At 41.0% G+C, this 14,212-nt stretch overlaps 1 protein-coding gene across 1 annotated transcript in view; it reads left to right on the top strand.

Moving 5' to 3' along the window:
• Positions 1-14,212, top strand: part of PHLPP1 (PH domain and leucine rich repeat protein phosphatase 1) — a 135,170-nt gene that overhangs the window by 115,781 nt on the left and 5,177 nt on the right. Inside the window, exons 11-15 of the mRNA XM_053956738.1 lie at positions 2,277-2,477; positions 3,499-3,661; positions 7,987-8,117; positions 11,844-11,948; positions 12,860-13,054. Of these exons, the coding sequence (XP_053812713.1) occupies positions 2,277-2,477; positions 3,499-3,661; positions 7,987-8,117; positions 11,844-11,948; positions 12,860-13,054 (795 nt within the window). The remainder of the gene's footprint in view (positions 1-2,276; positions 2,478-3,498; positions 3,662-7,986; positions 8,118-11,843; positions 11,949-12,859; positions 13,055-14,212) is intronic.

The raw sequence follows: 14,212 nt of genomic DNA, 5'->3' as shown, positions 1-14,212 counted from the left end.
TTCAGCTGTATCAGAGTAATGTACCTCTTCTTAATTGAAGCTTTTAGTTGTACTTTGGGCTAGCAGTTCTTCACAGAACTTCACAGCCATGGGCTATGATGCTCTCTAAATCACCTCTTTGGCTGCTGGTACCTGTGAAACACTTCAGGTTATCCTCATGCAGCTTGCAAGAAAAAAAACTAAGATACAGGTCCTTCTTCATGGCCTTTTTCAGGGTGTGTTTTGCTGTCACCTCTTATCCCCATTTTTCCTCTGACAACTCACTTTTTCCACCAGCCTTAAACCTAATTGTTTCTTAAGCCTTTCCAGCTTGAGCTGAAGATGACCATTTTGTTCTATGAATGGTACAAAAAATACTGTGACTTTAATGTTAATCAGAGTGTCTTGTGGGGAGGGAAGACTACCATGCACATTTGATTGAAGTTGCCAAAGTAGTAACTGTCTGTACTTTAGTAATAGCTGTACTTGCTGCTATTTAATTAAGCACAGGATCTGTTGATGCGGTATGCTTCGGTTTAGTGATCCAGCCTTGAATGAGCTTAGTATATTTTTAGTTTGTAGCTAAAGGGTGAAATTGAGCATCTTTTTAGAATAAATAAATAAATTTAAAAGCCCTCTCAGCTTCTTATTTCATTCCCTGTACTAATCTTTCCTCTTCTCCCTTCCTCCTCTGGATTTTTAGCACCCTTGTGAATAATGAATGAGCCTGAGGGTTAAACTGTGTTTCTCTGAAGTGGACTCCTGTGTCTGTGTAAAACAGCTAACCTGGTTTCAGTTCTGTGCAGTGCTGAGAGGCTTTTCCTTCTGATGGAAATAGTGGGGTTTTTTAATCCTTTGGCATTCCATGTGACTCCTGTAGCATGCCTGACCCTTATTTACTGCTGAACAAGTTTGAACCAGCTGCTACTCCTGCAAATCCACTTCATTCATTAATAGACTTTAAAGGTCAGTGTGGACTCCTGCGTGCTTGGGAGCAGCCATCAATATTTTATCACTTTCTCTTAAGATCGATGACAGGAATGCACCTACCTTTTGTGTCCTGGTCAGTGGGCTTTACAGGCTTGAGACAGCACACTTACGAGTCTTTGTTCTCGAATGCAACCTTGCTCTCTGCAGCTGCCTGTTCCCATTAGCTGGTAGGAGCAGGACAGCCTGGTCTGAACGCAGTCGCTGCAGACTGGCAAGCCCACACTTCCTTCTGCATTGCTCCAAGGCAGCCTTTTCTGAAAATGGAAGGAAGAGAGGTCACATATCTGTTGAAAAGGCATAGTCATGCCAGAGTTGGTTACTAAACGATAAATAATCTTATTTTTCTAATTGTTTGGAATTGCTGGTGTGAGTTCTAGCCATCAAGATACCTACAGTGCTGCTGTGATCACCATACTCCCCTAACAAACATGAATCCTCTGCCCACAGAACTTTGCTGGCAAGAATGGCCAGTGCCTATGCCTCAGCAGGTCTTGTTCCCATCCTGGAAAAGGCCTTTGGGGGAGAAAGAATAGCTCAACTTCTGTGCTCCTTTAGTTGTTGTCGACTGCAAAAACATGGGCTTCTGCTGTGTTGGGGAGCAGGGGCGGGGCACTCAGAAAAGCTTCACAGAGATAAGGCTCCCTTGCTGCACACATCAGCAAGCAGTGGTGTAACTTTTAAAGTTCAATTTGCTACTAGCACAGTCTCTCTTTAAAATTGAAAGCATAAATGACTGTTTGGTCTCAGGTTTTAGTTTTTGTTGTGATTGATGTATCTTTTCATCCAGATATTCTAACAGTACTTTTTGTATTTTGTAGTTGCTCTCAGGCAGCAGGTTTAAACAAAATACTGTCTGTCCCTTAGACCAGAACTGAAAAATCGGCTGGCTTTTTTACCATTGACTTGTTTAGTCACTTGAAAGGCAATTCTCATGGTTCATTGATGATGAATACAGAACTCATTTCTATGTGTAATGAGTATGGAAATGATGTGGTTTGTTATTGCTCTTTCCTGTAGCTACAGCTGTAGTAATATTGGAGATACCGAGCTCTTGATAACAGGATAGAGGCACTTCAATGTACTCCTTTTGCTGATGTTTTGTTCTTACAAATGTTGTCATTAAAAACAGGATCAGAAGTTTTTCTCATGTAATGATAGACTTTTGGTCTGTCGTAAACTTGTTGCTTTTGACCTTTACCTTATGGCTATCTTAAGTTAACTCTTAAAAATAGAGATTTTTATTTATACTTCTAGACAAAACCTGCAGGATGTTTGACTGAACTCCCTTATGTAACTTCTCTTTGCAGCCTGAGATTTCTTAATGCCTCTGCCAACAAACTGGAAATGCTTCCTCCAGCCACCCTTTCTGAAGAAACCCATAGCATCTTGCAGGAGTTGTATTTGACCAATAACAACCTCACAGATAAATGTGTACCCTTGTTAACAGGCCACCCACACCTGAAAATCTTGCACATGGCTTACAATCGCCTACAGAGCTTCCCTGCAAGGTAAGGAACTCATTTCGCTGCCTCTGGCCCATGGGTGGGTGGGCGTCATAAAGTGTTTTCACAGTGACAACCAAATTGCACAGGAATGTGGTGGCAGAGGCTGCATCTTGGGTGTAGTGGTACCACAGTGGGTGGATTCCCCCACTTATGCCGTCCTGCGCATTGCTACCCTCGCCTGCAGTACAGACAAGTGAGTGATGCTTGTTGCTTGGTGAGTTTTCCTGGTGCTTGCAACTCTTCTCAGCTGGCTATTTTAATTCAGCATGGTCACTCTATGATTTTGGAAGCCACGCAAGGAGATCCTCTGTTCTCCCTGGCTTGGTAACTTTGCTTACACCTGGTGAGCTTCTCCTCACAAGAGATTTGTGAGCACAGCCGTCTGGAAATGTCCTCTGGAAGTGGACTAAACTCCACTAGGGAAAAATCCTCTCAACTCCAGAAGGAGATTCTGCCTTGGCAGCAATTTCTATGCTTTCGGTTCACTCTATTTTAATCAGAAATCTTTCAAGTGTAAGATGTGCTGTAAAACTGATGGGGTACAACCTTGAAAAAGAGATGCCAATAAATAATGGAAGAGACATCTCCGTCCTTGTGTGATATTCTGAGCAGCTGGGCTTCAGCAGCAAGGAGAAGGAGATTAATTTAGGGGGAAGGGCTGAGTGGGGCGCTAGAAGTGGGAGGGGAAAATTTGAGGTGCAAAGATGTAGTGAGAAACTAGGGTTGATAGAAAGGGGAGGAAGAAAGGAGGAAAGAGTGAAAGTGAGCTGGTGAGTAGGGGGGATGTAAGCAAAATAAGTAATTTGAAAGGTAGCGTTAACAAACACTGACAGAAGAAGTACACATTTTGTTCCACAACTGTGTTAGCATCTGACATGAGGAGAGATGACAGGCACTGCTGTGAACAAGAATCAAAGTCTGTGATTTTGTTCTCTTAAAGTAACCAAACCATTGCTCTTATCACAACCTCAAAATAAAATATGCGTCTATTAGAAGAAAAATTCTCAAATTCTTGTTTTCATAGCAAAATGGCCAAGCTGGAAGAGTTGGAGGAAATTGATATTAGTGGGAACAAACTGAAAGCCATTCCAACAACCATCATGAACTGCAGACGTATGCATACTGTAATTGCTCACTCCAACTGCATTGAAGTCTTCCCAGAAGTCATGCAGCTTTCTGAAATAAAGGTATGGAATGAATGTGCTTTGGAAGAAGCAAGTGTAATGCAATTTTACCAATTCTTTTTTGCCCTCGGGTCTCTCATTGCTATGGGATAGTATATTCTCAGAGAGTATGGGGGTCTGACAGTTGCTTTCTCCTCTGAAGTCATATGCAAAATATTTGCCCCTGTGCAGCCTCAGAGTAGAACGAAGAGGAGCCTCAAAATCTGATTTTACACTTACCTTGTTTACACTGTATCTTTTCTGCCAGGTAAGTGTTAATTGTCTTCCTGTGACACAAACAGACTGTGACAGTCTGTTTTGATATGACTTAAACATTTGACAAGAGCTGTGTGTAATTAACTCTTGCTGCCTTGGCAATTGGTTGATTCTGTAGGAATGGACTTCGTTTAGAATGTGTCTTAAAAACCACGGAAGCTACAGGATAGATCTCAGGGACAGAGATAAATTCAGGGAGCACAGGATTTGAGTATTTCTACAATCAACTTTCATTTTCCTAATTGCCGTCATATTTTGCCCAACAGGAGGATTAGCTAATCTATCTCCTGTCTGTGTTTTAAGAAGTAATTCTGTACTTTTTCCGACACTTTTTTGAGGCAGACGTTCTTCACTTGACCACACTAAGAATGCTATTCCTTACCTTTTGTGAACTGAGTTCCTGCTTCTCGCCTGGCTCTAATGCAGAATAGTTTGCACTGTGTGCCCTTTCTGCTGGACAGAGCTGGGACACTCTTGTCTTGCAGCATACAAATCTTGTGATACAGCAGAAAAATCTGTCCTTCTCTGAGGCTGAGAACTGATTACCTATTCAGGGACGCAAAACAACTTAAGTGTCCTTCTGGCACTTTGTGAAGTCAAAAGGCTAAGTTCCCAGCCTGTTGTGTGTGCCTCGGTGTCTGGGGTCATGGAAAGCAGCAGGAGCAATAATTCTGTTGGACAAGCGAGTATATGTAAAGATGAGCTTTGTGGTTTCAGCCAGGAAATCTCAAACAAACTCCTGGGTTTAAATACTCCTCCCTCTTTGGAACAATGGCCAGAGGAAGCAGAGGGCCATTTAGAATCAATCAGAAGTAAAGCCTTTTTTCTGAGAGGAAGAATTGGGGTGGGGGAGTGAGGCTCTGCATGGTAAACATTTCTTTAAAAATGTGAGGGTGGTGTTAAGGAAAAAAAAAAAGATAACGTAAACATACTGATAGGGCACAGTCACCTTTTTCTTTTTGTTTGTGCGTCTTGGGGAAAACAGAATGCTTTATAGAAGTGTCATATTTAAAGTGCTGTTTGGCCACATTGAGCAGCAAAATGCTCTTGGAAGGGCTGGCAGTTTCTTCCTGCTGGTTCCCTATGGTTTAGTTCTCTTCGGCAGAAGAAAGAGACACGGACGTCACTAAGTGTTTTGGGAATGCAGGGATAACGTGTGGCTTAATCTAAGAGGGCAAAGTGTTCTTTGACTCCACCTTTGCGGAAGGAAAATGCCTGGTCAGTACTCAAGCCTAGTTTTGACTTACATGAGTTCATACAGTTGCCAGATGGGAAGGTGCCTTGTTAGACATAGGAGTTCTGGCCTTTGGGTGATTTCTCTAGGTCAGGGTTGGTGTTTATCAGTCTGGAGATTAAGCATGTGCTGCCTGCCTGTATCCATTTCTTGCCTGTACACAAACTCCTTCTTAGATACGGGGTAGCACTGAAAATACGCTGAAGTGCAGAATTTATTTCTTTAACTATGGATTTGGTCACTTGGTGAAGTAAGCTTGTTTGTAGCAAAGCACCAAGTCATCTAGTCTAATGTCACCTCTGTGATTATATCATATTTGATGATTAATTTTAACTGAAGTGACATTCACTCTAAACTCATGGGGAAATTCTGTTACCTGAGGTAATGGCTGTTTTGCTTCTGTATTTAATTAGCCTGAGAGGCTGACGTATTATGTTTTTGGTGTCAGTGTCACTGGAACAGTTAGTAGCAGCAGTTACTATGCTGTCTGAAATGATTTCAGAAGGAAGACTAGTGTAAATGATGATGTTTTTACAATTGCAATAACTCCAGGACTTCAGACACAAGTTCATTTTCAGGATATAATTGTCTCTAAGCCTTTTTTACACACTACAGTCAGGGCTACAGAAGTTGTGCATTGTCCTCTCTTTTAAAAACCCCAGTGGAGACCTCGGAAGTACCTTGCACAATTCATTTTTAGGGGTTTTATTGTCTTTTATGACAGGTATTTATACTGTAAGAGTTAGGTTTGCCTGGTGCACACTGAAATGTCTTCTGCAAATGGCTGAGCAGATGGAAGCACTCACACCTGAGTCAGTGCCCCAGACTCTCCCTGCAGCTGCTGTGTGACTTCAATTTCCTTGCTTTACAGGAAAAAAAAAAAAAAAAACAAAAAAGCCAAACAGGATAATAATTGATATGACCAACCTTCAGCTACAAGTGGAAATAACCCAAGTCCCATCCAGCCTTGAACAGTAACAACAGTAACAAAGCTGTGAAAGCAGCAGCCTAAGCAGGTGCTCCCTGTTAAGCCCTGTCTTCCAGCTGGCCCATCCATTGCAAAATCCTGTCTGCAGTTGCAGTTGTTCTTCTGGTGCTGCACAGGTGGGGCATAACCAGCTTGCATTAAAATAACACAGGAGGAAATTGGGATAAGTTAGGAAATAAACTTTCCTGCTTGCCTGTGGAGTAGAACAAAGACTAAATTTAACACAGCAAGTCCCTCTTAGCCCATTCTTCAACGAGTACAAGCAACACCTAAGAAATTCCAATCTGATAAATAAACCATCTTCACTAGTGCTTAGGAGCCAAGGGATCTGCTGTACAATGTCACTGTCTTTGGCACACTGGGCATTTAAGGAGAACAATGAAATTACTGGTATTTGTACTTTTCATTCCAGCATGCTCTTCCATCAAATATCTAATAGCATGGAGGTGTTGAACACAGCAAGGCCTGCTGGCAGCTTCCTTAATCTGCAAAGTAATTACTGGCTCTCTGGAAGCAGCAAGTGGTTGTGCAGAGGGAAAAAGCTCGCTGGAATAACTGCTGCTAAGCTGTCTACTGTTTTGTTTGCATGACCGATTTAAACTTTGATTTTCTTATCAGGCTTAGATAACATCAGCAGTTTGTTCTTCATAGATAATAAAGCTTCCATATTAGACAATCTCAGGATTCCAGATTTAGGTCAGAAATTTTTATTTTCATTGCACTTATTTAATGAAATGTTTGGAGACTGTTCTTTTCCAGGATTTAGTAGGTTATCTTATGTCTGCTTACAGCTCAGGAGCCGATGTCTTTGAATATACCTACAAAAATGAAAATGCCTGTCTTGTATTGATGGAAAATACATAATGGTCAAAATGTGCAGCTAGAAAGTCTCCCCCTGCCCCTTTCAGCGCTTTTATTAAAGTTTCTGAAGTCTTTCACTTCTGCAACTTGAAAGTAGAAAATGGCCTTTCAGAAAGATGTAGATAGTTCTTCTGTTAAATATCAATCTGCTCTGTCCTCTCAGAATTACTTTTTTTTAAATTTTCATCAGTTTTTGGGGCATACTACACTAGTCATCCTTCTAAGAATTTGGAGATTTGATTTTGTTCTCATATGCCCTATTTTTCCCTGTGTATTGACTTTCATTTGAATATGTAGCTTTAAGTAACGCTTGGGGACTTTATCATTATAGTGCACTTGTTCTAGCTAATTTATGCTTAGATAGCCTGCAAGTTTCTTTGCTGTTTTGTATTTTTGAAATATTTAAACTTTACTTTTTTCACTCATTTTTTCATTGATTTCATATTTAAATACAAATCCATCTAAGATGACACTAATTAAAACCATTTTTAAAACTGCTCCAATATTTTCCTCCTTCTACTCCTCCCTTCCACATACATTAATAACACTGCTTATTTTAATATCCCTCAGTAAATACTGAATTCCTGGGAGCCTGATGCCAGTGGCTTAGAAGCCCCAACTATACTTACCTCCATTTCCTTTGTCTATTAAGAGACTATTTTCATTAATAACATTTTTTTATTAATTACTTTGAAAATCCACTATCTCTGTGCAGAGCAGACAAAACTTACTGGTTTTATAACAAGATGACACCTGACTAGAGATGGAAATGGAAGGAACATATTTCTAGGTGTCCCAGACATCTGGCAAGATGGCTAAATGCCACGTAAGAATTTCTTTTGTAAGAAGCACTTACTTAAATGAATGGTCTTAGGTCTTGATTGCAGCCTTTATTGTTCATGAAACATGCATTACCACATTTAATCAAAATTTGTATGATCTTGATGACAGCTGAATTCTCATGCTTTTTTGGCTGCTTTCCTTTTGCAGTGTGTGGACCTAAGCTGCAATGAACTGAGTGAAGTCACATTGCCTGAAAACCTGCCTCCAAAACTGCAGGAGCTGGACCTGACTGGAAATCCCAGATTAGCCCTGGATCACAAAACCCTAGAGCTTCTGAAGTAAGTTACCTTACAGAGTGGGGAAGGAGCAGAACCATTCTAGATGTGAAAACCACAATACACAGAAGTGGAATGTCATTTAAGGAATATGGTTCCCTGTTGCCAGTGGAACAGAAATTAGCAGATAGTGTGGATAGGTCTGAAATTGATGCTTCATTGAAGAGGATGACTTTACCCATGTTGATGCAATTGCTTTCAGCTGTAACTCCTGGAGGGGTCAGCTAGTCTGGTCTAACCACTGTTGGGCCAGTTTGAGTGCATATTTTTTTGACACTAGATTCAGCCAAAAGATGTAGTTTATACCACTGATGAGATGCCAGTAGCTGCTTGCTATATCTTTTTGTTGCATTGATCCTGTTTGGGTCTGTCTTTGCCATTGTGCTGCTTTTTACCTCTTCACATACTGTTTCTTGTTCCCCTTCATATCTGTCTGCTTCTGTGCTAGAAATTATGGTTTTTTTGTATTTAAACTGCTAAAGACCCGCTCTGTTTGCAGAAAAAAAGGGTTCCTTTGCTTTTGGGACCCTCAGTTTTCTTCCTGTCTACTTGTTTGTTTCCTGCCCTGGGATTTAAGTGTCATCCATAACTGAAATTCCCTAAGTGCTTTGGCCCTTCTTCTGCAGTGTGATGACGAGCTGTTGCAGTAAACCAGATAATCTGTGGACAGTGGTGCTGCCTTGAACTTTTCACGTCTTGTTGGAAACTACACCAACTCCAAGTTTCCTTCTAAATTTCTTTAGTTCTTAAACATCGAATGGTTCCAAGAAGGATTGATTTACTTTTTAGGGGTTGAGCAGTTACTTCACGTTGTTTGCTTTTAAATAGTTAAGATCAGACACTGCAGTAGTAACCCTCATCTATTGTGCAAGCAAGGGAAATTTACAGTGTGAGTTTACTTGTAGCTTGAATCAGCAGATTTTCAAAATATAGGTGGAAATTTGAGTAATGATGATTTCTCAGAGATAAAAACAAAAGTCCATATTCTGCAGCAGACACTGAAAAAAGGGGCATGCCTGTGTTTTAAGAGTTGCTCTTTGCATACAGGAAATCTTCCTGAAGAAGCAGTGTGTAATATTGCCCTGGTTCATAGGGGAAAAGCTATACGTGTCTTATAGAGTTAATGAATGGTGTCAAAACTTAGTGAAATATCAGCTTTTCTTATGTATAACCCAGAAGACAAGATGGTCAAACATTCTCTTGCCACTTTAGTATTCAGGCATTATGCATGGTAGCATTCTTGTACAAATTTAAATTTGAAGTAGTTGAAGAGTAGTGTGGCCCAGTTAAATGCCATATTTTCACTGGCATTTGTGTGGTCCTTAATTCACAGGAAACTTTTCCCTCTTGCATGTGCATTTTCCTTTCTATTTGTTTTGGCATTGCCAGTATGGGTGGGGGTCTTTTGTTTGTTGGGGTTTTTTGTGGGTTTTTTTTGGGGTGTTTTTTTTGTTGGGCTTTTCGGGGAGCGTATGTGGGTGATTTGTTTGGGGCTTTTTGGTTGTTTTTTGTTGTTGTAGGGTTTGTTGTTTGGTTTTGTTTTTTTTTGTTCGTTTGTTTTGGTTTTGTTTTTTTTTTTTAGTTTTGGGGTTTTTTTAAACTAAATATTCTTAAAACCACAGGTCCATTCTGTTCACTTGTGTTCATTAGGCACAATGAGGTGTTTCAGGCATCCTGAGGGGTTTCTCAGTGTCTGATACATGTCCCTTACTTTTATGGTACACTGGTATAATTTACTGTGAGGGAGGAGGTGCTTCTTTCACTTGATTTCTGTGGCAGGCACAAAAATACTTGTGCACTTGGTACTTTTTATATCCTCCTTCTGCATGTGAAAGGCAGCTCTCCATCTGTGCCCTGGCAGAATTCAAGCAGGTAGTAGGTTAATGTGTATTCTCAGTGCTGGTGAGAAGAGTCCTGTCATACATGCTTGCTTTTTCAGTATGTATGGAGATCTTAAAGGAAGCTTGCATACTTGGGAGGATGTTGCCAAGTGATTTATTGGATGTAAGAATTTTCATTAGCAGTTAAAATGAAAAAGAAGAAAAAAACCAAGATGCTCTTACTCTGATCTTTAAGAGAGAGCATCTAGTTCAATTGTAACAGTCATTTTAAATTAAGGGGAAAATAAGCCAGGCTGTCCAGAAACCTTAGTCTGTATTGTCTGAATAGGATGTTCTGCTGGGTATCATTCCCTTCAGGACACATGGTCTGTTTGTACTGGTGCCCCTGAGGAGGCTGGAACCAGTGTATTGAGGTAACTTTTTTTTTCACCACTGCTGGGAAGCCTTGAGACAACTCTGGGTCCTTGACCTGCCCAAGAGCCAGAGGTCAGTCAACCCAGTTAAAAAAGAAACAAAAGGAAACTTTTGTGACCCAGGTTCCTCTGCCCTGGAGATAAATGCCATGTATGAGAAGTCTGCATTGCAAATGTGTTTGCTCATGTGTGTCCTGCTTTGCAGGTGCAACAGAATTAAAATCTCTGTTACTTTAGAAGAGATCCAGGTTTCCAGTTTGATTTGGGGTTAGTTAACCTTTTTTAATAGTCAAGACAAAACGTTTGCCTCCTATTTGTCACGCAGAGGGCTGCAAAACCAAGAACTTAAAACACAAGTGGTTCCAACATTATTTATGTAATTTGTTGTATTTTAGTCTGCTCTCACTGATGTACATCCTGGTTATTAATGTAAAAAGAAATCAAACTGGATGTGACAGTACTTTAGGTTATTTGAGGAAGGCTTTGCAATGCAGAAAAGACTTTCCTGTGTGTACAGGTCAGGTGGGGATTTAGAGGAAAAACGAATGCTGAGAGTGAACAGTTAGACATTTCTGCTTGTGTCCTTTTATGTTTCATTTGGTTCATGAAAGGTTTGGGTGTCTTTGAAGTGTCTGCAGCATGTGGGGAGCTCGTTTTTCCTGCCTTTGGAAGAGAGCAGTAGGGAGCAGGGGGTAGGTCATCTCTCCCAGCAATGCAGGGCTGTGAAGAGAAGAGTATAAACAGAGAGGGCTGGGCCCTTTTTAAGTCTTTACTATGCTCTGGGAGATACTTGAAATTCAGGCTAAAGGCTATGTTGGTAGTAAATTGGAGGGTAGAGGATCAAGGACTTATTTGAAAATTGGACTACACAATTGGGGAATGCAGAAGGGCTATGCCTGCTGTGAGGACCACAGGCTGGCTCTTGCAGGTTGGTGCAGGATCAGGATGGAACTGATTTCTGTTTCGTGGGTGTTTTCATGAAAGGCTGTTGCTACACACTGTTGTTTCTAAACAACTATTTAAAATACTTTCTTTTCAATTTAGGGGATGCTGTGGGTCGTACAGGAGTTTTCATTTGAGTACAATGAAAAGAGCACAGAAACTTGTTAAAATGGCTGGGAGAGATGTATAAGTTTTAAAAGTCACTTCGCTGTACTGGCTTTCATCAAACGAGTGGCAAATTAGCTTTGTATTCGTACAGAGCCTGGTTTGAACCAAATAGCTCAGGGATGAAGGAAGGGAAACACAAGCCAGCTAAGCAAAGTAGTGCAGCTGACACCCTCATAGAGGCTCAGTTATTGTTGGTTGTATACACGCACATAAAGGTAACCACTTTGCATGTCCTGCTCATTTTCTACTATTAAATGTCTTACTAAGAACTGGGAGAGTAAAAACGGTGTTCTTTTCACATTTGAAGTTGGATCACGTTAGCAAGTCCATCCGTTGCATCTCTCCCCTTTCCTTTCTCCTTGCAGCAATATCCGGTGCTTCAAGATTGACCAGCCCTCGGCTGGCGACGCGTCGGGAGCGCCAGCGGTGTGGAGTCACGGCTACACGGAGGCGTCCGGCGTCAAGAACAAGTATGGCCTGGCATGGTTGTTGTTGTGCAAGCGCCTCTGTGCCAGGACAAAGAGATCCTTTCCTCAGTGGAAGTTTTGGGGACATTCTAGGGTTTGCAGAGGCCAAGCCACGTCTCTCCATTTGTGTACTGAGCTCTCCTGCCTGGCTCTCCCTTTGGGTCTTTGTTAGGGAAGTTGCTAAGATACAAGGGTAGCCGACACATTTGGTCTATGCAAGACTCTGCTACTTGCAAAAGATCTGAGTGTTTAAAAGCATTTTCCTCCTTGCAAAGCTTCTTTATCTTCAACCAAAGGATGTTTACCAAGCAAATCAGAGATACTAAAGAAGAGACAGAGTGGCCAAAACTCTGAATATTCATAGTGTGTGGTGCTCCTGTGACTAAAAGGCAGCACTTGACAAATAATGTACCAAGAGTCTGCTAGTCTCTGTTGCCGGCAATGTGATGAATCTTTCTTTGTTCCTCAAATACCTTTTTAGAAATCTTCTGCTACCTAGGTTTCCATAGCAAGTGCCAGCAAGCCTTTCCTAACTCTTAACTGATTTAACACACAACTTGGTTATCAGCACACTAGATCTCAAGGATGGCTTTTGGAGCAGCAAGTGCAGTTTAAATTGGTGTTGTTTCAGAGATACTTTCCCTCCCATTTTTACAATAAAAAATTCACATGCTGAAAAGGAGGAAGAATCCTTAGGGCTTAGCTTCAACCTCCAGTATAGTTCTCTCCATGTCCTAGCACTGTTGATGCGCCTGACTCATCACAGCTCAGAAAGCAGTCCTGAAACTCATGTGACCAGAGGTGCTTAAAGCTGGCACTCAGAGCAGGCTGCATCTCTCTGGTCAAAACGACAACTTGAGAAATTAGTAGTGGGATGGAACCCCTGATGTTTTCCTGCTTTGTTTTTTCCCTAGGCTGTGTGTGGCAGCACTTTCGGCCAACAACTTCTGCGACAACCGGGAGGCCCTTTATGGTGTGTTTGATGGGGACCGCAATGTGGAAGTGCCCTATCTGCTGCAGTGCACGATGAGTGACATCCTGGCAGAAGAGCTGCAGAAAACAAAGAATGAGGAGGAATACATGATCAACACTTTCATCGTTATGCAGAGGTGAGTCTTGAATCTTTTTTTACCTTGTCTGTGCTTACAGTGCAGTTTCTTTGCTTTCGGGTCAGGCACCTGCTCTTGCTTCAAAGAAATGTGAGAGGGGGGGAAAAAAGCCTTGATATCTGGCTACAGTGTTTCCTTTTATTGCTTGTTTTGTGAATATTGCCTCAGTTCCTTTAAGGTGTGGAGAAAAAAATCACAACGTCTCTCCAACCAAACAAAAAAATCCCAACCCACCTGCAAAGTGACCAAATTGCTCATGACTAAGGGGTGGATGGAGATTTATTCCTTTTTGGCATCATCTCTGAGTATTAAGGTTTACAACTGGCCATAACCAAGTCAGTGGTATCAATGTCTTGATCATCTTTTTAAACTTCCTTGCTACAACTGCCTGCAAAGCCTGAACTTATCCTTTCTGTTTCTGCATACCAATTCAGGTTATTTAAGGTTACGCAAATATTTAAAACACATAGTCTGACTTCTTAGATATCCCTTTGGCCTTTGAATATTATTTGAGCAAGACCCATCCAGAGAGCTTGTGATACAATACACAACTGTGAGTGTAATAGTAGTTCTGTGTAGTGGTTTGGAAACCATGTGTGCTGTTCTGGACAGAAAAAGAAATTGTGCCTAGGGAGACACTGGGTGAAGGAGGAGTATGAAGGGAATTGAACAGAGGAGAGTGAAGAGGTCAGGGAAACAGAGGGGAAAGCAAATAACCAGCTTAGAGACTGAGTAAATGGATCAAATTAAAAGTAGCATTGCTTCTCATTGAATTTCTGCACCCTTGGAATGGAAAAATACTCAAGTTGTTGTATTGGGAAAGATAGGTAAGCAGTAGGGTGGCATTGAATCTTACAAACACAAGGGAGAAAACACTTCCTTCCCATAATTACTTATAACAGTGCCTCAGATTGCTAACTGAGAAGGTGGTTGCCATATACTTAAAATATTCAAAAATAATAACAAATTTCAGTACTGGAAGTACTTCTTAAGTGGTTTTGTTTGTTACTAATGCAATTTACAAGGAATGTGGCATTCCTACAAAAAGCTCTTTTTTTTTCCTTTTTCTTTTTTTTCTTTTTCTTTTTGGTTTTTTTTTCTCTTTTTTTTTCTCAAATCAAAATTGGCTAACCATTTCTTTGGAGAACCAGAAGTACT

This window comes from Vidua chalybeata, chromosome 1 (assembly GCF_026979565.1).
Source record: "Vidua chalybeata isolate OUT-0048 chromosome 1, bVidCha1 merged haplotype, whole genome shotgun sequence".
NCBI classification, from domain to species: domain Eukaryota; kingdom Metazoa; phylum Chordata; class Aves; order Passeriformes; family Viduidae; genus Vidua; species Vidua chalybeata.
This window is presented reverse-complemented; position numbering and strand designations above follow the sequence as displayed.